The 22627-nt window shown below is 42.3% G+C and overlaps 2 protein-coding genes across 2 annotated transcripts in view; one reads left to right on the top strand and one right to left on the bottom strand.

Annotated features, from left to right (window-relative positions):
- The first annotated feature begins 732 nt into the window (after positions 1-732).
- On the top strand, positions 733-17890 carry slc6a15 (solute carrier family 6 member 15). Its single transcript, XM_070908108.1, has 11 exons — positions 733-1033; positions 5360-5517; positions 5913-6039; positions 6156-6337; positions 10254-10364; positions 11081-11322; positions 11922-12120; positions 12985-13177; positions 14436-14595; positions 15340-15502; positions 16557-17890. The coding sequence occupies exons 1-11, from the start codon at positions 733-735 to the stop codon at positions 16935-16937; spliced, it is 2217 nt and encodes a 738-aa protein (XP_070764209.1). The 3' UTR covers positions 16938-17890.
- Positions 17891-18266: 376 nt separating this feature from the next.
- lrrk2 (leucine-rich repeat kinase 2) overlaps positions 18267-22627 on the bottom strand; it is a 29797-nt gene continuing 25436 nt past the window's right edge. The window contains 7 exon segments of the mRNA XM_070908107.1: positions 18267-18868; positions 19987-20124; positions 20207-20278; positions 21074-21263; positions 21384-21549; positions 21826-22016; positions 22142-22208. Coding sequence (XP_070764208.1) covers positions 20003-20124; positions 20207-20278; positions 21074-21263; positions 21384-21549; positions 21826-22016; positions 22142-22208 — 808 coding nt within the window. The 3' untranslated portion in view covers positions 18267-18868; positions 19987-20002.

Below are 22627 nucleotides of genomic sequence, written 5' to 3'. Positions count from 1 at the left end.
GTGATTTCCACGTGAGAAATAACAGCATCCCGGGGGATGAAGCAATAACTCTCTGTGTGGACTTTTTCCCAGTCACATAAGATGGCGTGGAATAAGAAGGGAGTGTAAAGGTATTAATTATTTTCTATAGAACCAAAAGTAGGATTAAAATCAGACTGAAGCACTTTGCTGTTTGGTTTGTTCAGTCAAGTTCCTGTTCCTGTTCCTTTCTTCACCACACTTTACTTTTTCATTTGTCTGGTGTAAAAGCTTAGAGTGTGAGTTTTACTGTCTTCGTTTGCCAAAGTTAGCAGGTTTTGGTTATGCAAAGTTAATTCAGGGTAAAACCAGACAGATAGTAATTTCATGATGGGAAATTAGAGGCTGAAAGTAGAGACTCCAAACTGAACTGATGTCTAGACGCGTAGCAGCAGCTCAACAAATGTGTTTTCTCAATGACGAAGCACTGAAACAACCTCCTTCAGAATTTTCACTTTTTATTGGCTGTTTGCTCACTGCAATATTTCCTGTTTTGCCCCACAGACATTTGGTGATAATGAAGAAATAAACCACTTCCTGGTCACTCAACCTCCACAAACTGTCTCAAACCCCACGGGCCCTTGAACCCAAACTACTTTAAACTCTTTGCACAGTCAAAGTTCAAAAAGTGACTTTTCACAGACGCCGGCCCTGCCCTTCCAGCCCACCAACCAAAAAGACGTTCCACCCTTCGCCCCTTGTTTGCTTTATCAAATGCCCAAAAACAGCAAGGCCGTCAAGAGAGAGCTTGACGACGATGTCACAGAGTCTGTCAAAGACCTGCTTTCCAACGAGGACGCCTGCGACGATTCCTTCAAGAAGAGCTCGCTGATCGTCAACAACCATGAAGGGGAAGGGAAAGAGTGCGATGTGGAAGAAGGGGGCTCAGACGGCGAGGAGGAGGAACGCCCGGCCTGGAACAGCAAGCTCCAGTACATCCTGGCCCAGGTTGGCTTCTCTGTAGGCCTGGGCAACGTCTGGAGGTTCCCCTACCTGTGTCAGAAGAACGGAGGGGGTGAGTTACCGTCAGTATCTGTGGGCATTTCACACACAGGAGGAAACACATAGTCATAAGAAATGATTCCCGTATTGATGGGTAATATTATTTACTAACTTAAAAAAATAACTAAAACAACTGATTGTTGTATATTTCATTGAAATGCATTAATACACAATGACATTTATGAATCTGTGAAGGATTGTGCTCACAGTTGCACATCACTATGCTTCAACTGTGCATATGAGTTAAAGGACAATTCTGGGTATTACAACGTGGGTCTTAAACTTTACTAACCTGGAGATTTGTCTAAAACTTGTCAGACCAGACGTGATGTCCAGAGCTACGAGAATAAGATTCAAGTTGTAACTAACAGGAAGTAACAGCGAGCATTTCACACATACTGACATGCAGACATGACAGTCGTCCAACTAAGCACGAAGCATCAGGATCTCATGGGTGGGAGCTGAGATGAAACACTGAAACAAGTACAAAGAAGACGACTATACTTCTGGTTTCTGAGTGTAGAGATCCGCTCTGCACGTCTGTGAGCTGTATATGTTATTACGGAGGACAAGTGAGGACTAAAGAACTACTGATGTGATTCACAGGAATAGAGCCGGATTGCTTTTTCTTTTATATGTATATTGTAAACACAGAAATGTGCCTGGAGTTGGAGTTCTATTCTCTCATTTACCAGAAGTATAGTCTTCCTCTTTTTGCTTTTTTCAGTTTTTGAACACAGCTTGCATCATGTAGCTTTTATTATGACGCTGTATTTACACTGTGCTGACAGTACGGCTGCAGGGTCCTGTATTAAATGCTAAGAAATAAGAGATATCAGCCAAACTTAAACAAAATCATCATACGGTTACAACTCTTGGACGCTAAAAAGGCTCCTCGTGATTAGTCCTGAAATGCATGTCTAGAATCAACATGCACCAAACAGATGCAGGTAATGCATAACGTGCAATGCGTTCAGTACTCCCTGTGTGTTTAAGAAAGATGGAGAACAGAGTCTCGTCTGTCAAAACCAGACTGCTCAGTGACCTTCAGGATCGACATGAGAGTCACGTGACCACCTGTGTCTCCGTGGGTGTGCAGTCCGCAACGCTAACAAACAGCTAAACCAAATATATATCCTCACGACACTGCTGTCAACAAGCAGGAGACAATTCTCTCCAGCTCTCGTGGTCTAATAATAGCAACGGTCAACCCTGCTGCAATCAGAACCACATTTCCCACAATTCCCTGAAATGAGCCCTCTCCCCACAGAGTGTTGCGATGAGGACTCGCTGCAGGGTTTATACTACGTATCATAGGGAAGGTGATAAGGTGTTGCACTTCCCACCTGGAGATTATGTAAAGCCACCGACTGCCTCAAGAAAGCTGATTAAATGAAACCGTCTCAGACAGGTTGTCCAGACAGGATATGAACTCTCAGTCCAAGTCAAGTTTATGTGGGCTTTACCACAATAGCGTAATAGTGAAAAAAAGGTGAGGTGTGTGTGTGTGTGTGTGTGTGTCCATGCACTGAATCATCACTCTGATGAGCGCACTTCGTACTTCGTAACACGTACTTCATTTGCTTAAGATCCATCTGTTGGTATCTGTTAGTGTGTGTGTGTGTGTGTGTGTGTGTGTGTGTGTGTGTGTGTGTGTGTGTGTCTGCAGGGGGAGTTCAGACCTCTGTAGATCCTGTCATGTTTCAGGTCTGTGTTAAACAGCTCTGCTCAGCCTGCTGTGTTCAGCTGTGATTAGATTAAAACATGGTAGGTGTGTGTGTGTGTCTGTGTGTGTGTGTGTGTGTGTGTGTGTGTGTGTGCTTTATCTTCATCTTTTATCCTCCCACGCCAGGAAACCACGTGTATCATGTGCCATGTTCTTACATGTGTATGTACATCATTGCCTTTCATCTGCTTACTATACGTTTCCTGTTATGGCTGTGTGGCCAGTACAGAGGAGCCTTTTGTGTCGAGTGCTGCAGTCTAACAATTATTTTAAGTTATTTCTTCAATTAATCGTTCCATCTATAAAATATCAGATAGTGCTAAAAAAAACAAAACAAACAAACAAAGATACTCAGATAACTTTCATACAGCAGCTGGCAAAGAAAAACACCAAATCGTCACGTTTGAGAAGTTGGAGCCACAAATAATCAACACTTCTGGTTAAAAAATGACCAAAACAATTTATCAATCATAAATATAATAGTTGCCGAATTATTTTCTGCTGGTCAAGGAATTGATCAATCAACAATCGCTTTTTGAAGCTCAGTACCTTTTATGTACCGACTGGAATGTGTCCACAGCAGTTCATGTTCAGGGCCGTCACAAGTTGAGTATTTGATATTTTCCCATGTTCAAATTTTGGATAAAAAAGAGAGAAAGCTCTGGTTAGATATATAGTATTGTTTACTTAACTCTGTTTGGCTTAGATAAAAGTTGGCTGCTGAACTAGTGACATTGCCATCAGCATCTGCTGTACTTTGCGTTTAGTGCTAATTAGCAAATATTAGCATTTAGCTCAAAGCACTGGTGTGCCTACGTACAGCCTCACAGAGCCGCTAGCGGGGCTAACTGTACATGCTTAGCCATTTAGAGAATGTGGTCCAACCAGTGGCATCATTTTTATTGCACATGTGCTGACTGTCAACACCTGAGCTTTCATCTGGGACTTCCCGGCAATTACTTTCAAGCCAAAAGCTGCTGTGTCAAATGTTTTCAGAAACAGAGACAGTGTAGCCCGATAACACACCTGGTGAGAAACACCTGTGCACCGTCCTGTGTTGTTGTTTCTCACTTCATTCCTCCTAACTCAAATATTTCAAGTTATAATATTTCTTGTTACTCTTATGCATACGATTCACGCCCTTGTTGCTAAAGAAACACAGAACCTTCACTCGTCTCTGCACAACGACTGGACCGGTTAAACCAGATACTTCCCCTTCATGTGCCGTAAGTGAAGAGAACTGGGAAACTATTTTAAGCAAAGATGAAATGCACTCTCATCAGGCTGTTTGCTTTCTCAAAGTGCCATCAAAGTGTTCGAACGTCCAAGGGAGGCTGTCGAAGGTTTTAAGAGACAATGGAAACCAGAGGGGTTTTTGATGCTGACTGATGTCAAAGCCTCTTCCCAGAACGAACTGTGTACTCAGTGAACCAGAATTAGATGTTTTAATATTAGAAACCAGTTAGTATACTGTACATACACAAACACACACGCTTAAAACAACAGATAGACGCACACACATGTACTTCCTGTCTGTGACCACTCCCATCTAAGCCAAAAGGACTCAGGGAAGGATGTGAATGAACGTCCTGCCAGATGAAACAATAAACGCTGTTGAAACAGGGATGAAACTAATCTTAAAAACAATACACCCGGACGTTTTGACGCTGTCATCAATGACTCACAGCAAACATTACAGTGCGTCTACTCACTGCTCTACTCATGCTAACATTTCATGTTGTGGTTTAGCCCGTGAGAGGAGGGGAAAAAAGTAAAAAAAAACAAAAAAGGGGGGGGATTTTTTCAGATATCCTTCATAGACGTATGTTTTTTCCATCAGTGGCCATGCAGTTTCGTGATGATGCAATGGTTTCTAACAGATCTCCGTGGTTGTGGGTCCCAAAACTTTCAGCACACACACACAGGAACTTTCATTTCACGTGAGGAAAATAAAATAAAAGCCACTCTCAACAAAGAGTTTTAGGTTCTCTGATTCTCTTCCAACTATCATGTGCCCGGCAGAGTACTCTGACTGTCACAAGAGATGTGCCCCCCTGGTTTTATTGCACCACCCTATTACAGGCCGTCTTAATGTTAGTCATTCAAACCTTAATTCTAGGGAGGAATGCCGTCGTTGCAATGTGCCTCAAAGTACGCTCACTGTAATTTAGGTAATTTTAGACCTCGGTATCTTTCCTGGTTTCCAGGATTATTTGATTGCACCACACACCATGGGGGGTGTATTAGGTGGAGACACACAAATGCAGCTCAGCAGATGTGTGTATAGTATTTTTTTGTGTGTGTGTATGTGTGTGTGTGTGTGTGTGTCAGGGAGATAATGAGACAGACACTGTTAAAGAGGCTGCTGTGTGTTTTTATGGCTTTTAGGCAAATGTGTCACCATCAGGTGGACATTATGTTGAAGTATACTTAAAGTTTACGGGGCCGCTGTGTTTGTGTGTGTGAGTTTGTATATAGCATGTGGCAGATAGACAAGCCATGTGCTTGTGGGCTGCTTTCAGGAAGTGAAACGTCATCAGTTATCTGATGGCACTTGTGTGTGTGTGTGTGTGTCCCTCGTCTAACTTGCTCTCTGTTGGTTTTGACTGGCAGGAGCGTACCTGGTGCCCTATCTCATCCTGCTGATATTGATTGGCATCCCGCTGTTCTTCCTGGAGCTCGCCGTGGGACAGCGGATCCGCAGGGGCAGCATCGGGGTGTGGAACTACATCAGCCCTCGGCTGGGGGGCATCGGCTTCGCCAGCTGTGTGGTGAGTCTGACGCCCGCGTGAAGTCTTTTATGACACATACATTAAAGTAAAAGCGTTGCACGAGTATGAAGATTTGGCAACAGCATGGAACATTTACTGTATGTTAAAAAATAATGCCTAAAAAACCTGAAACCACCTCTGGCATCTATGGTGTCTCATTAATCTTTATTGAATGAAATGTAGTTGATGTTTCTGGCAGCAGCACTAGCTGTTTGTTTATATAAAGAAATAACACAAAGTGCAGAAAGGGAAGAGACAGTTCTTTAGTATTCAAGGGTTTTCTGTGACAGAATATAATAAAGTCTCAGTATATGCAGATCTGGTATCATATATGATTTTGAATATATGTAATATGTTTTGTGTGCCTGAAGATAACTCGCCTCTCTTGCCTGTAGGTGTGCTTCTTCGTGGCTCTCTACTACAATGTCATCATCAGCTGGAGTCTCTTCTATTTCTCCCAGTCCTTCCAGCAACCTCTGCCGTGGCACGAGTGTCCACTCATCAAGAACAAGACCAGTACATGTGAGACACAGTCAGACGTATTAAGACCAGATTCACTGACCGATTCATTGGTCTACAGTCTAACTTTAAACTCCCTTAAGAAGGCTGAGCTGTAACTTCTACCGTTTTGTCCATAGATGTGGTGCCGGAGTGTGAGAAGAGCTCGGCCACCACCTACTACTGGTACCGCCAGGCCCTGGACATCTCTGACAGCATCTCTGAGGGTGGAGGACTCAACTGGAAGATGACCGTGTGCCTGCTGATCGCCTGGTCCATGGTTTGCCTCGCCATGATCAAGGGAATCCAGTCTTCTGGGAAGGTAAGGAGGATTTTGTTCTTTGTTAGCACTAGCTAAAATAGTCGGAGAAAAGATATTTGAACAAGCAGGGAATGAGGCAGAAGAGGAGACTACAGCTGCCCTGCGAGCCCTGGCAGCTTGGCCTAGATAACTACTCAAATATAACTCTTGTACCCTGGAAAATGGGGAGCAGTGACAGAAACAAAAGGCCATTTCTTGCAAGTGTTTTGGAAAATCCTCTCGCACGTAATTAGCTCACTTTAAGGTCGAGGTTTGTAGAGTGCAAAATGTATTGATGCCCGGTCTGAAGACACTGCCAAGTGACTACTGTAATGTGAATTGACAAATTTTTCTAATGATACCGTCTCAGATGTGACCCCGAGAGCTCATGTGATCTTGTGTGGGATTTCAGGCTCAGCTTACTTTAGCTTAGTTTAGCAAAGCTGACAGTAGCGTGACTAGCATCCGGAAGGATTAGCGCCTTGGCTAAAGGTTGCCGTTTGTTGGCAAACTCACCCCGCTCCTCCTCTTTCTTTCTTTTTTTTACAGGTGATCTTTATCATTCCACGCTTTCTCATATCATATGACAAGCATTAGCCGGTGCACTTCCAAGGTCACAGTCAAACTTGCGTTAATTGGGAAAATGGTCGCACTTTTTAATCTTCCCAGAATGAGCTTTTATGGGGAAGTCATTTGATTTTGGTATTATCCCCACTTCTTATGTCAGGCCTGAGCTGGGTTACAACAAAGTGTGGGGTCAAAATTAATACAGTATATTTCAGTGATCACTGCAGTACAGTAAGGTCTTACAGGATTTAAATGAACTTAACTCAGTGAAGTGAGTCTTTGTAATACTGCCAAAATCACGGAGAATTAACACCCAACTCTGAGGCTCAACAGGGCGATTTAGCCTCTTTTAGCTCATTATTTCGGTTTTACGGCACATTTACGATTCAGCCACAACAGCTTTCATCAACTTGGAGATCGTGGAGACGAAAGCAGAGCTGAAAAGAGAGTAAATTTAACTCACATTTATCAGGTGGCCAGATACATGATTCCAATAGGATGCTCATGTTGCTGGAAGTAAAGTTGGCAGTTGTTTGCTAACGTAACGTCAGCCATAATAGCTTTTTAACCCAGTGAAATGTTGCTGCTTTAAGGATAGGGTCTTCAGGTTATTAAACACTATCTTAAGTGAAAAGTATCTAGTAGTTTTAGCTTTGCAGAAAGTAACAGGATAGTACGTACAGCCCTATTATTAGACTGTAACTATAGGTTCTTCTTCCCACCTTTGATCCAGACATTGTCCTTAGCTCCGGTCTTATCCCAACAGCTGTCTGTTGTTTGCATGGCTCCACTGAGCCCTCGCCTTACGCGGCGCATTCACTACAACAGCCGCAGACAAAACAAGATGGATGCCTTCAACAACAGAGGTGCTTTAATCTCGGACTGTGCCAGGGTGGTTCTGCAGTGCTAGACGGTCTCATTTCCACCGTCTGCCACAGCCTGCTGCCTGGCAAGAAATGTCACTGATAATCACATCACAATCCCTATCAGGACCGCCGCTCTATCAGAGGGGGTTGTATTAGCATAAATTATGTTCAAGTCCCTCCACTTCCATCATGAAAATAAAATGTACTGCTTAAACAAAAAAGTAGATATTGGAATAACTCCTTATTTTTGTAAACAGCCAAACAGAACCGACCAAGTTGCTGCTTAGTTGTACAGTTTGAGCCAGATGGTCGTCCTCCAGCTACCTGGTGTGTCTAGATGGCCTTTTGAGTTGGCCAGACTAGAAGTGGGCATAAAACTTTCCCCCGAAGGGGCCAGCTCGAAGTGCCTTTGAAGTTTAATCAGCGCTGTGTGGTACAAAAGAATATTAATGCCCTCTCCACCCATGTTCACAAAAGCCTTTTCCAAGGAATATCCCTACTGCGATCTGCATTTCTCTCCCATTTGTGTGTGTGGGTGGGCGTGAAAGGGATCAGACCGTTTTGGTTACCATGGTTATACGCGCTCTTTTGGCTTGGCTTGATTGTCAAGAGTGTGGCAAAAAAAAAAGGGGGGGGGGGGCATTATTACTTCATGGGGGAGAGAGCGGGCTTGTCATGGATTTGGTAAAAGAATTCATCAAAAGTATTTGAAAGTTGCAAAACACCATTCAGGCTAAACCAATTATATGCAGAATAATAAAATGTGCAATCTTTTAGATGTAAAATAGCCTTTAGATTACTGACACGTTGCGTATGAAGAGCCGAAACAATTACACGTCTGTCCGTCATCATGGGAAATCTAACTTTTCGTATCAGTTTTCAGAGCATGACCTTTTGCAAGAAGCACATGCTATCTGCCACGACACACAATCTTTCATAATAAAAGTCCCTTTTTTTGATAGAACACAAGACTGAGGTTACAAAGGAGCAGATATCTGCTTATCACACAAAATAGCAGCCTGTTTGGCTTTGTGCTGACCAAGGCCACGACTGTGTTCTTAAACAAGAGCTCGATGCTGGGAGCTTTAATCAGAAGAAGAGCTGCAGCTGAGAAAAGTGAAAAACTAAGAGAAGAAATGTATTCCGATTATGACATTTGACTTCATATTCAGTGATACATGTTGGTTATATATATATATGACGTCCAGTTCAATACAACTTCACACTTAACATGAAATCAACTTTATGTATCTGTGCTGTCGAAAACCAATAAACCAAACTTTGAAACTTTTTTTTGATTATGAAAGGAAGAACAACTTATCAGAGAACAAAGCTAGGGGACAAACATTTCAGAGTCTCAGGATTACATAAAAAAAACCCCTCAAGGATTAGGAGAATCACACATTAGAAACTGATTAGTCACCGGGAGAAAATCTTTCAACTTCGCAATCCTTGACTGAACTTTCAAATATGAATCCTGCCTTAGGATGAAATATCCCTTTCCCCTTTAAGACAAACATTACGCTGTCTCCTTCAGAGCTACATATGGACCACCATGTAGGAGACGCAATGTCTCTGAATCACTAACTGTGCTCGTGACTCAACCCCAAACCACCTCCCAGTGCCTGCACCCACACCCCGCTGCCAGTCCTGTAAACCGACGTGTCGCAGTGAAGCGGCTGAGTCAGGCCTCTCAGTCTTTAAGTATCACCTAGTCTACACAGAGAAAGGGGAAAAAGACAAGAGGCCCACCGTCTAATTAGTGCTATAATTGGACAAAGGGTCTTGCACAGGCTCAGCAGCTACCAGTTCTGGCCTGGGACCCTGCTGACGTTGGCTACACAACTTTCACGGCACATTAAGTCATCACCGCTTGAAAAGTTATCGTCATTGTCAAACACACACAAAAGTTTTAAAAATGTGCCCCGCACTCTTCTCCCAGCTGCAAAACCGAGATCCTCGACAAAGATTATAAAACTCATTGACACCTGCAGCACCAGACAGAAGTGCTCAGGTTTCACTCTCTTTTCTGCACAATTTGATGTTACTGTCAAATGGTCACGAGGTCACATTTCTTTTTTACAGTTTTCTAAAGACACACGTACTCATAGCCAAGATTTCTGAATGCTACTCAGTAAGATAACTGGACATAATGCACATCAAAAGTGGTCTACTTAAGTCTGTACTAGACTGGGTAAAACATATTCTGACTTATCTTCAAACTAGGTCATTGGCATCAACAACAAACTGAATTTAAATGCAGCTCAGTTTGATTTTTAGCATCTTGTGATGGTTGGAAACACATTTTGTCCTTATTGCTTTAAGTTTCACCTCTAATTGCTGTTAATTATGCATCATTTGCTCCTGACAGACATGTCTTCCGAGACACAGTGTGCCACGCTCAGAGGAGGGAAAAGACATCTTAAAATATACAGTGACTTTGTTAAAAGCACAGGCTGACTGCAAAAGGCTGGTGCTGTTCAACATGTTTTGTCTGCTTGCAGGTGATGTACTTCAGCTCACTGTTCCCGTACGTGGTGCTGATCTGCTTCCTGGTTCGCGCTCTGCTCCTGAAGGGCTCCGTGGACGGGATTCGACACATGTTCACACCAAAGGTATGTAAATATCTCGTTTTGTCCGACAAACAGCCCGAAACCTAAACATGTTAAGTTTACTGTCATACATGACAGAGAAAAGCATCAAATGCTCACATTTTGTAAAGCTGGAGGTTTGTCATTTTTACTTGCGAAATTGATTTTCAAAATACTTGCCTATTCGTTTTCTGTTGATTGTCTCATTGATTAATCGTCTCTGCTCTACTTGACTGAGCAACATTTGTTAGAAATGTAGATATACTGTTATGATATTGTTATTTCCTAATCTCAATGTCCCCTGCTGAACATTAGGAGTGTACATCAAGGCTTCTTGTATTATCAGCCAGCCACTGTTAGACTGAATCCACTCACTGTTTAAAAAAAAAAAAGGTGTCTGTACTCAAAAATGAAATCTGCACTGTAATAGGCCGGTTATTCAGCAGCAACCGGCCAATGGCACCTCAGGCTGTGGAATCATGTCACCATGGAAACAGGAGTTACTGAGGCTTTATGTAACCAACCAAAGTCCTGACTTTTTTTTTTTCTTCATGTTTGAAATTATCTTGTGCATACAAGACACAAATATCATCCTTTGGGACTTTGGGCCACCTTAAATTAAGGATTTTCTTGTCATGTGGTATAGTGTTGGTAGTGTTTAGTCTGTGTGGTAAAGACTTTGTGATTTTACTTCAAGAAATCACCAAACTGAGCAAAATCTGCCTGTGTTATGTTTTCAGTTGGAGATCATGTTGGAGGCCAAGGTGTGGCGAGAGGCGGCCACGCAGGTCTTCTTCGCCCTGGGCCTCGGCTTCGGCGGCGTCATCGCCTTCTCCAGCTACAACAAGCGGGACAACAACTGCCACTTCGACGCCGTCTTGGTGTCTTTTATCAATTTCTTCACCTCCGTGCTGGCCACCCTGGTGGTGTTTGCAGTGCTGGGCTTCAAAGCCAACATAATGAACAGCAAATGCGTGGCACTGTGAGTACAAGCTTCCTCTGACGTTTAGATATTTATAGGCCGCAGCTGCGTTTCCTGAAGACCATCAAAGAGCTGAAGTCAGTTTGGAGAAACAGTTGAGAAAAAAAGAAAATCCATTGCAGAATATCATTCAGACAACTTTACAGTCTCCGAACATGTTGTCTCTAAAGTAGAAGTATGAAGTTTGCTAAACCCCGCCCTCGAACAGTGATTGCTCAAGAGCTTAGCAACCGTAACTAGGCACAGCGGCAGGTCTGTCAAGCTTTGGATGTTTACTCACATTAAAAGAGTGGGATTTATTTTTTTTTTTGGTTTTGTTTTAGCCTTTCCAGAAACAAAAGAACAAAACTATAAGGAATGTATTAAATGCTGTAATTGTTAGCATGTACTGCTAACTAGCATCCTAGCTACAGCCGTAAGGCATCAATTTACACAGTTACACAGAGTTTGTAGGGTTAAAGGTTAGATTTTCTTTTTTAAATGAGTCAGCTGGAGACTCAACTCTTGTTCAGTTACTAAGAGGGACGGGGCTTAGCGAACAATGAATTTAAACTTACTTAAAACCATTAAGTTCAATAACTTCTGCCTGTTTTTTTTAGGAACACCAACAAGATTGTGGCGTTGTTGGGGAATGGCATTGAAGAAAGCCTGATCCCCCACCACATCAACCTCACTCAGGTTAGTCAGGTCAGTGCTGAGGACTACCATCAGATGATAGAGATCATCAAAGGGGTGAAGGAGGACGAGTACCAGGGACTGGGACTGGAATCCTGCAGCATCGAGGACGAGCTCAATAAGGTACATGCAAAAACAAAGAAAGTTATGGGCTCAACCAGCAAATAATAATTTAAACTGTGAGAGCCCAACCAAAACATTGGCATGACCATTATTATTGATTTTAGCTTGGGTTAGACTGTCTATATGGAAATTATGGCATGCAGTACAAAGTCACACAATCAAACATTTTGAGCATTTTAGATCTTCTTATAGCCTAATGCAGTGAATTCCCAAAGTTAGAGCAAATCAAATTCTTTGAAATTAAAATGGCTCATCTTAAAATTCAATCATGTATTTTTCTACAGCATCAAAAGAATAGTTAGACATTTTGGGAAATACGCTCAAGAAGAGAGAGAGAAGAGATTGATACCACTCTCTTATCTACACCCTAAATATGAAGCCAGTGCTAGCAGTCAGTTAGCTTAGCTTACTGTAGCTTAGCTCAAAGGCTCGAAACTGGGGGAAGCAGCTAAGCTATATCATTTGTAAAGTGTAAAAACAACACGTTGTGGTCACACGGGGGGTTTGTGCCAGACTATTTCTTGGCCAGGTGTAGTGAGTCTTGTCGTCACCAAAAGCTAAGCTAATCAACTGCTTGCCGTAGCTTCACATTGACTGTACAGGCATTCAAGTTGTATTGATCTTCTCATCTAACTCTCAGCAAAAAAGCAAATAATATTTCCCAAAATGTTGAACAGCCCATAGTCCTGCCACAGATGAGACAGTTGAGTTTTCATTATACTTACAAAACAGGAGAATTATAAATAAAAGGTCATAAGGTCCCTAAAAGTTTGAATGTTATCTCAAGAAAGGCCGCCTCAATAAGACTAAAATAAATGCCCTGGCCTCTGATTTTTGACCTCTTCTTCTTCTCTCCCCCAACAGGCGGTCCAAGGCACAGGCTTGGCCTTCATTGCTTTCACAGAGGCCATGACCCACTTCCCAGCCTCGCCCTTCTGGTCCGTCATGTTCTTCCTCATGCTGGTTAACCTCGGCCTGGGCAGCATGTTCGGCACCATCGAGGGCATCCTCACTCCGCTGATAGACACTTTCAAAGTCCGCAAGGAATTTCTTACAGGTTAGAGAGACCTCCAACTGCCTCGCCTTTAACTCATGCAAGGATTAATAATCAAATATACTCATTCTTTCTAAAAAAGGTGACAGAAGCGCTCTGAAATACAGTTTAAATGAACCCTAACCCTTTTATACTTAGATAAAGTCTAGCCTGCAATTTAAAGGTATTTTGTAGAGTTCTGTGAAGGGATTGTGATTCTGTGGGTCGTGCAGGTCCCAACAAATGTCGAGGTTGCAGGATATATGGAGGCTGAAATGGTAGGAAATCTTGCAAAAGTGGGCGGATGCAGGATTGCAAAACGACCTGTGTGACTTCTTGTGCGTTATGTTGAAAGTTGAGGTTAGCTTAGTTTAGCTTAACCCCTGGATGTCTATGGAATCTGATGCAACTCAAATAGGAATTAGACTCTTCAACTTCTCAGAAGATGGATGAGTTGTCGAATAATAATTTATATTCATACATTTTCAAATTAACAAAGAAATTACATTACAGTACATAAAACTTCCAATCCATTTCCAGCACTGCCATGGCAGATGAATACCAAAGGAAGGAGTGACAACTATAAGTATAATAAGTCTTAAACCCTCAGCATGTGGATTGAGTATTTCTCTATTATTGCGAGCAGCTGCTCCTTGACTCCATAGACATCCAGGAACTAAAGTTAAGGCAGTCTAACCTACCATTCAACATACTTTTACGCTGCATGCAGAGACCAAAAAAAGAAATCCCCAAAAGTACCCAAAATGGAGCTATTCCCGGAGAGAGAGGAGTGGATTGAAAGAAATATTCCATGAAATGATTACAGAAAAGCTCCACCAGAAGCAACAACATAACAGGTTTGATTAATGATACTCGTGACTCAGTAGCGGCTACACCCTGCAGTGAACAGATGTAGGCCATCCCGCCAGTCGTTTGACTCATGCGGCTTTGAATGGGTGCCGCTCTACTTAAACATACTCCATTTTAGCTCAGTTTATCTCCTCTTATTTGAGTTTGGCAGTCAGTGGGGGGATAATGACAGTAATTCACGGGACACTGTAAAACGCCACCACACCTACTGTGTTTACTAGACATAAAGATGTATAGAGATGCTGTTTTCATATGAAACCTATATGTATGCACTCAAAGGTTAATACCTTTAATACATTTTCTTACACAAAGTTGGAATAATGACAGCCCCACCTTATTTAACACTGAATGTGTGTATTATAACATATCTCTCAGTATGTACAGTAACCAACAACCTGCTCCTCTCCTGCAGTGGGATGCTGCGTGTTGGCCTTCTGCATTGGTCTCCTGTTTGTCCAGCGCTCAGGGAACTACTTTGTGGCCATGTTCGACGACTACTCGGCTACTTTGCCTCTGCTCATAGTGGTCGTTCTGGAGAACGTGGCAATCGCTTGGGTCTACGGGATTGATAAGTAAGTACACAACATCATCATCTGCATATTGTCTAAACTTTTTATGAATTACTCATCACCTATAACTTGTAAAAAATACATAGATTATACATCACACGTGCAGAATCTAAACTTTTAATGGCTATTTAAGTCTTTAAACTAATGATAAAAAAACATCTATCACATCAAATCAAGTTTATAAGTGGAATGTCGTGTCAAATAAAACATGTGAATAGTTTGAGATATATTTTGATTATTTGGAAAAAGAAATGGAAAAAACTGCATTCTGCATTTTTGGCAGTTTTGTTTCAAATATTTTTGTCAAACATAAAAACCTATAGGTCTATATTCATATATGTATATTTTTACACAAAGTTTACTTTCACAAAATAAGAGATATAGCTGTGCTTGTGCCTTGTATAAAGACTTGCGTAACCTTTAAAGGTTACAGTCTGCACTCATGGCAGGCTTTTTTCCACTTTTCTATATATATTCTACATGCTGTGAGTAATTCCTATAAGAACAAGCTGCTACCGAAAGTTGTGATTTTAGGTGGTTAACACAAATAATTTGGCTGCCAAATGCCACTATTTCTGGAACCACTGAATGGGTATATTGTCTGAATGAAACAATTTAAAAGGGGCCATAAAAGCAGCATGTAAACAGCATATAAAGGCCATTAGGTTTATATGAAACTATTGTGAATTCTTCTCACCTCCTGCTGCGTCGCTCTGTTTTCCCTCCCCGCCTCGCCGCCACTCTCAGATTCTTTGAAGACCTGAAGGACATGCTGGGCTTCACGCCGTACCGTTTCTACTACTACATGTGGAAGTACATCACGCCCATCCTGCTGATGGTCCTCCTGTGCTCCAGCTTCATCCAGCTGATCATGACGCCGCCCAGCTACAGTGCCTGGATCCAGGAAGAGGTGAGTCAACGTCTCCCGCTCGTTTCTCCTGGGACCAGGGATCAATGGGGGTGGAAGTTCTCCCACTTGTTAAAAACCTGGAACAAGTAAAAAGCAAATTAAAGCTTTCAAAGCAAATGAGGCGGTAGCTGAAAACAGGCGGGGGGGGGAGGCAAAGTTTTCACTGATAAACAAATGCTCAGGCATCCTTTAACCCTCTGACAATCAACAGGATGTGGAGTCCACCACAGAGACATTCAAGCACCTGTTTGATCACATCAAGAGAAAACTAGTCATTTTAAACGCTCCAGTAAGTAGAGCAAAGGCCAAATGGGACAAAGTGTCCCCGCATGTACTCCTTAGTTTGTCCAGTGAGGTTAACACGTCTCAGCTCACCAAAGCAGCTAATTAGGTTCACCTGCCGCCGAACGAAGCCTCACCGTGAGATGGCTTTAACTTACCTGAGTGAGCAGAATGATTGGTCATCATCAGTGCGGACTCTTACTGCATTCGAGTAAACACCTGAAATTAAGCGGTGAGAGCTGCAACTAATAAGAAAAGGATTAATAGATGAATCAATCTATAAAAATGCTCATCACTGTTTCCCAGAGCCCAAGTTGACATCTCATCTACGACCCAAAGATAATTCATTTACAATGACATAAAAACAGAGAAAAGCGGTGAGAAGCGGAAGGATTTTTCCTCGATAAATACATTTTCTGTTGATTGATTAATCTAATTTCTAATTTTTATAGAGCAATATCTTATAACCGAGGCCTAATTCAGAGACTGTTTACACTTAGGAAACAGAACATTAGCCTTCAGGGAAAAGAGCAGAGGTGCCATTTTACACAGTAAATTCCATATATTTAATGAATGCGGCTGTTGTCTGTTGAATAAATTGATCAGGAGATGAAGGGTGTCACGTCCTTGGTGGCTTACTACCTCTGCTAAACTATTATTTGAGGGAAACGCGGTCATTGGGCCATTGTTCCTGCCATTTAAACTCAGAACTAGGTCATTCAAACATGACATTTCACCAACTGTCTGTTTTTTTCACGTCTGTCCCCCTCAGGCCAAAGAGCATACCACGCACTTCCCTCCATGGGGCATCGTAGTCTGCATCTCCCTGGTGGTGATGGCCATCATGCCCGTGCCCGTGGTCTTTGCCCTGCGCTACTTCAACATCATCGACGAGAACACCAGCGGCCTTTCCACCGTCTCCTACAAAAAGGGCCGCATCATCAAGGAGAGCGCCCGGCCGGGAGAGGATGACGACACCAGCCTGATCCATGGCAAGTCGCCCAGCGAGGCGCCCTCGCCGATGCCCGGCAACAGCATCTACCGCAAGCAGAGCGGCAGTGGGGGTCCCGATGCGGACACCGCACCCAACGGCCGTTACGGTATTGGTTACTTGATGGCCGATATGCCGGACATGCCCGAGTCGGACTTATAGACTGACTGTATAGCAAGCCCTGCCGGCTGGCCACTCCTCCCCTCCACCCCTCTGCGTGCGTTTAGTTGGCCGTATCATCAATGTATATTTCACTTGTACTGTATATTCTTTGTAGATAAGTAGCTGCTCTCTTATTTGTCGTCTCTGAACCTTATATGACTGTCTACCTTCAAAAGAAAAGGTGTGGGAATAAACGTCAACCATGTCCAACACTTCACCCATTTGTTTGGCTGCGTCTCAAACTCATCTCTAGCCCCTGCTCCCTCTGGCCTTTGCTCCCTCCTCCTTGCAGATGCTGCAGGAGAGAATAGGTGTAAGCAATAAGGTGGACGCTCCACCAGGCCTACTTGAACAAGAATCTGCAAAGAGGAGTCTGCAAAGGAGCGGGTTAGGGGTTCAAGAGGTCATCTTGGGACTGCTCCTGTGTCTGTGGGCAGTGTAAATCAAGCCAGCTTCAAGTCCTGCTGTAAAATATGGTTTTGTACATTATGACCCCCCCCCACCCATCGGCTGGCCAACAAGTACTGAGGTTAGCAGCAGTGTAGCCGCTCTGGATGATGTAACGATGCAAGACTGATTTTTCAGATTTTTCTTGAAAGTTCCGGTTAACCTAGTTCAAACAGTGAGAGGATGGCCTTTGAAAACCACTCCCATGATTGTTTGAGACAAAAGTGTGCCTAAGTAATTTATATTTGTTTATAGAATACATGATGGACGTTGTATATTTAAGGTATTCTGTAAATATAATATAAATATTATAAATATATTTATCTTGATAGTTTGGATATCAGAACACCATGTTTTTAAGGTTCAGAAGTACTTCAAATCCTTAACTCTTTGTGTCTTTGTTTTATACTAATGTGCAGTCAATGTTTGTGAGGACTGAGTCCTCCTTGTACATAATTTTTCCATGAAATGGCTTCAAATGCAATGTCTTTTTCCCTGTCAAGATTAAAGATTAAGTATGGTCCATACCCTCAAACTGATGTTTTGTTTGTCTTTTGTCTCGTTGAATGGCACTTTTTCAGGCTGTTCACAATATGTATGACGTTGTTCCTCCGAAATATGAGAAATATCTTGATGTAAATGCCACAATATCAAACGTACAATATCCAACCACAAATACAAAACACTTCATGTAAAGAAATGTACTCTGGAAAGAATGAAGGAGCAGAAAAAAAATCAGTAATTTGTATTTGTAATCTGTAAATTAAACACACAAAAATTGAATTTAAGTACTTCTACATTAAACTTGATCGACCCCGTCTCCTGTCCCCCATGTTCTTTTTGTGAATAATACTCAACAAAATAAACAGAGAGCCATCCCAGTATATGAAATAGTATTTACTGACTTGTCGTGTTTGACTTTAGGTAACAGGACATAAAAAATGTGTACAGAGCAGGCAGCATTTGAGAAGTCCCACGTCCTGTTTACTGATGTGGAGTGAACAGGTAAACACACACACACACACACAGACATGAGAATAAATAATCAAATATACACTTTAAGAGGCTTTTTTCTTTCCTTTGGCTTTCTTTCCAGTTTCAGTTTTTGTTTTACAGTCATACTACAGGTAAACAAACCCTCTATTCACTGGGAGCAGGAGGTCTTCCTGGACATCTGCGCTGCTCTCAGCCCTGATAAGAACTCAAATTAGACCACCTGTGTCCCTTTTAGAAAAAACGTCTCTCTTCACAAATGAGAGGTTGTCTTCATCTGGCAAAACATGGCACATTATTTCATATTTCTTAAATCTAATTCTTTTTGATTGATTCCCTGCAATGTGCTCCCCTCATTAGGTCTTGGTCTTGGGTCCAGGGTCAGTGCCCGGGTTTGTTTGGCTGTCAGAAAATGAGGTAAAACTTCCCCTTCGATGTGGACAGCTGACATGAAGATCCACTGGAGAGTTGATCCCTTTTCGACAAACGTTCTGTAAAAAAATTTAAAAAAAAGAAATATTAAAATTATTATTATTACTGCCACTACTACTACTACTACTACTACTACTACTACTGCTACTACTACTACTACTACTACTACTACTACTGGTTAGGGCTGGGCAATGTGGTTGAAATCATTATCATATGTACAAAAATGTGGAAAATGTATGCAAAGTCACACATAAAATAAACAAAATGATGTTCAGAGCAATTAACCATGTTCCACTTTTCTGTATTACATAAGTACAAACTCTTTATTTGTGTCAAAAAACTATTTCAATTACTACTTTTGTAAGTTTTTATGTATAGCTTGTTTCAGAATCATTAACCAGAACAACAGAAAGTGGTACAACGAGAACACGATATGATCATATCACAATATAACTTAATTAAAATAAACACTAATATTGATCTACAAAGTGTAGAGTGCAAGAAAAGGACTTCTGTCAAAGCTGTGAAGGAAGAAGCAGCTGAAGGAGAGTAGATAACAGGAGATAAAATAAAAGGAATGAAATGAGTCGAAGAGCAATGAAAGGAGTCGAAACGGCAGTTAATATGTAACCAGTGAAACGAGCTGAAGGGAGTGGAGGTGTCCCCTTGATGTGTATCAGCTGGAACGAGGGTGAAATAACGACTACTGCTGCTCCTTAAAGTTTCAAGTTCTAATTTCTAAAATATTTTTCTGTAACATTACATAGTCATGAACAAATGAGCAAAAATCTAATTTAAAGATAATGAATAATACATGAAGATGGTCTGTGTGGGCGTGGTTTGATCAAAGAACCAATCTACTGTCATCACATTTTGACTCAAATATTACTGAATCCTGATTGGTGCAGAGACGTACGTGACATCATGTATTTCCCACTGAGCCCCTCTCATGTCTAGAGCACAGAGAAAAGAACAGAAATCTGAACTAAAAGCGAAAGTGAAATAACCAGAACTCTTCTAACTTTGGCAGAAAATAGTTCACGTAGGACTCCGTCACTCTCCAAACAGCTGCTTTTAACATTAGAGCTTTATTGTACAGCATCATTAAATAGCATTAAATGAAACAAAAAACAGACATGCATTAAAAGGCAGGTTGTGAAGAGAATAAAACACATACATGCGAACGAGTGGGCTCAGTCACGATGGAGCTGCTCTCTCATTTTGGCTGCGATCTGCTCCCTTTTCTCGCAGTGTTTGTTCAGGTCTTTGACCTCCATCGGCAGCGAGCTGTTCCACACCATCAGCACCGACTCCTCTTCTGAGAGCAGAGACAAACTCACACTTTAGACCGACGTAGAGAAACTCACACAAAGTACGGGACAAACCACCGGACTCACCAGACTGATTATTCTTGTCTTGTGGGACTCTTCTGCCCAAAACCAGGACCACATTCTTCCAGTTTACTGTTTCTATTCAGGAAGAAATGATCTGTAATTACTAGCGGCAAGACAGAGACTGACAAAAAAACAAGAAAATAATGACAAGTTGATGGCACACACTGAGCAGCCCTGAAAGGCCACGAATCACTATGAAAGAAACCCAGCTGTAATATTATGTTGTTGTTTTTCACAGATTCAGCGTCCTTCCATCTCTAAGTGTTGGCACTGCTGCATTATGTACTATATGTCTTTAATTTACTCTAGGCTCAAGTATTTAAAGAAGAGAAACAATCTGCTGCTTCTGTATGAACCCACTAGAAAATAAGACACAACCTATTTTTTCAGATTCTTGTTGGATTAATAAATTCATCTTGAAGCTGTGGAACAAAACGTTTCCCCAAAGTCTGAAGTTATCATGAGGAACCTGAGCTGCCTAATGTCCTGTGATTATCACCATTAACACTCATGCTAATGAGTTCAACCACAAGGGTAAGGATTATATTAGGTAACAAAATCCCTCTATATTAATATATATTATGTAATAGGAGTCAGTGTGGACTCCTTACACAGAGAGGGAGATGTTATAGTTTCAACAAAATACTTTTTCCTTATTAATATGCAAATTTAGGCAACATGGAGCATGGTCCAAAATCCAAGGAGATCATGTAGTATATATGTGGTGCCTGTGGTGCACGCCAGTTTGTGTCCTCACACAGACACCAGGACAACATGTCCTGAGATGACCTGTCTATGTGGCACCATGCTGGCAAGACAAGAAACTAAATGCATAATAATTAAATAAATGAATAAAAGTTAAGCACCCACCAATGAGTGCAGAGGCGATGCAGCGGATGGAAGTGCAGCGGGGGCCGATGACCTGCAGCGTCTGGTGCTTGGAGAGCTCCAGCAGCAGCAGGTGGCCCCCTCTAGTGCCGATCCAGAGAGCTGCAGCGCTCTGCACCAGCAGGGCCTTCACTCTGGCCCAGGAGGGAGCTGCCTCGGTGGGCGGCTCCGCCTCGCTGCCCGGCCTGCCTCTGCAGCCGGAGTCGTGTCTGCGGGGAGAGGAGGCATAAACAAACAATAAAAACACCTGAATCTCCAAAATGTCACATTCTGGAAGGCTGTAACAGCAGACAGTCGATGTGTACCTGATGATCTGAGCACAGTCGATGCAGTCCACCATCCTCTCGCTCCTCTTATCCCAAACCTCCACGGTTGGTGTCCCGGCTTTGCTCAGGTAAACGTGTTTATCCACAACCATTCGAGACACACACGCTTCACCACCCAGCGACCGCTGCTGCCTGAAGGCCACACACACACACACACACACACACACACACATATAACTATATTGTTACCAATGACAATGGCATAATGACTGATTTTAACTTTAGTCTCAGGCTATAATCTAATTCTACAAACATTTTTTATCATCTTGTCAAACATGCAGACCACCCAGCTCAACACGCAGCAACAGTTTGAGCTGATTTGAACCAAAAACCTTCTCTTTCCAAAAATGTTTTCCTAAACTTTCAACTCCCAGCTGCCTTTCATTTCCCTACATGACCTGGACTCACTGGAAGATGAGGTTTGGTCTTGTGTCAATGGTCTTGCAGACGTCGTAGTCGGCCGTGAAGGAGAGGATCTTGGTCCCGCAGCCGGCCCACACAGACCTGCTGTCCAGCGAATGCACCGACTGGCCCAGACACATGACAGGCGTGCTGACGTTTCCCACAGTGAGAGTTTTAACCGGCTGCCCGTTGTCCCGCTGGAAGGAGGAGAAGAAGAAGAAGAAAATGAAGGTCCAAACTGCGGCTGGATACGGTAACATCTCATCAGCTCATCTTTTGAGAGCAAACACGCTGGATCTTTTATTCAATATCTGATATTTACCTGAAGTACAGAGTCCTCATAAACAGTGAGAATTCCATCAGCTGTCCCAACCAGCAAGTAGTTCTTTCTTTGGCTGAAAAGAAGAAAGAAAAAAAACATCAAAAGGCACCATTTTAAAAAAAGGTTTAGATTCATCATAACTATCTTGTTTTACATGTGCACATACTGTAATACTGTAAGTCATTTGCAGGCCTTCTAGAAGATCTAAACTGTGGTGACAGTAGCGACAATTTAACGTAATTTCCCTAAATATATAAAACACAAGAAGCCATAAACAGCCAACAGGGTAAATCAGTAAAATCAGTTCTTTGGTTCTGGGTTTTGATAGTCCTTGATGTTCACAATCCTCAGAGGTTGATCACCTAAATACTCAGCAAACTGTCTGATTTATAATCTCCTCGAGCACCACTGATATTCATGGTTTGTAGAGTCTGAATGTTTTTATGACCCCTGACTTGTTCTGGTCAAAACTTGTGTTGAAACGTT

This window comes from Enoplosus armatus, chromosome 6, assembly GCF_043641665.1.
Source record: "Enoplosus armatus isolate fEnoArm2 chromosome 6, fEnoArm2.hap1, whole genome shotgun sequence".
Taxonomy (NCBI): Eukaryota; Metazoa; Chordata; class Actinopteri; order Centrarchiformes; family Enoplosidae; genus Enoplosus; species Enoplosus armatus.
This window is presented reverse-complemented; position numbering and strand designations above follow the sequence as displayed.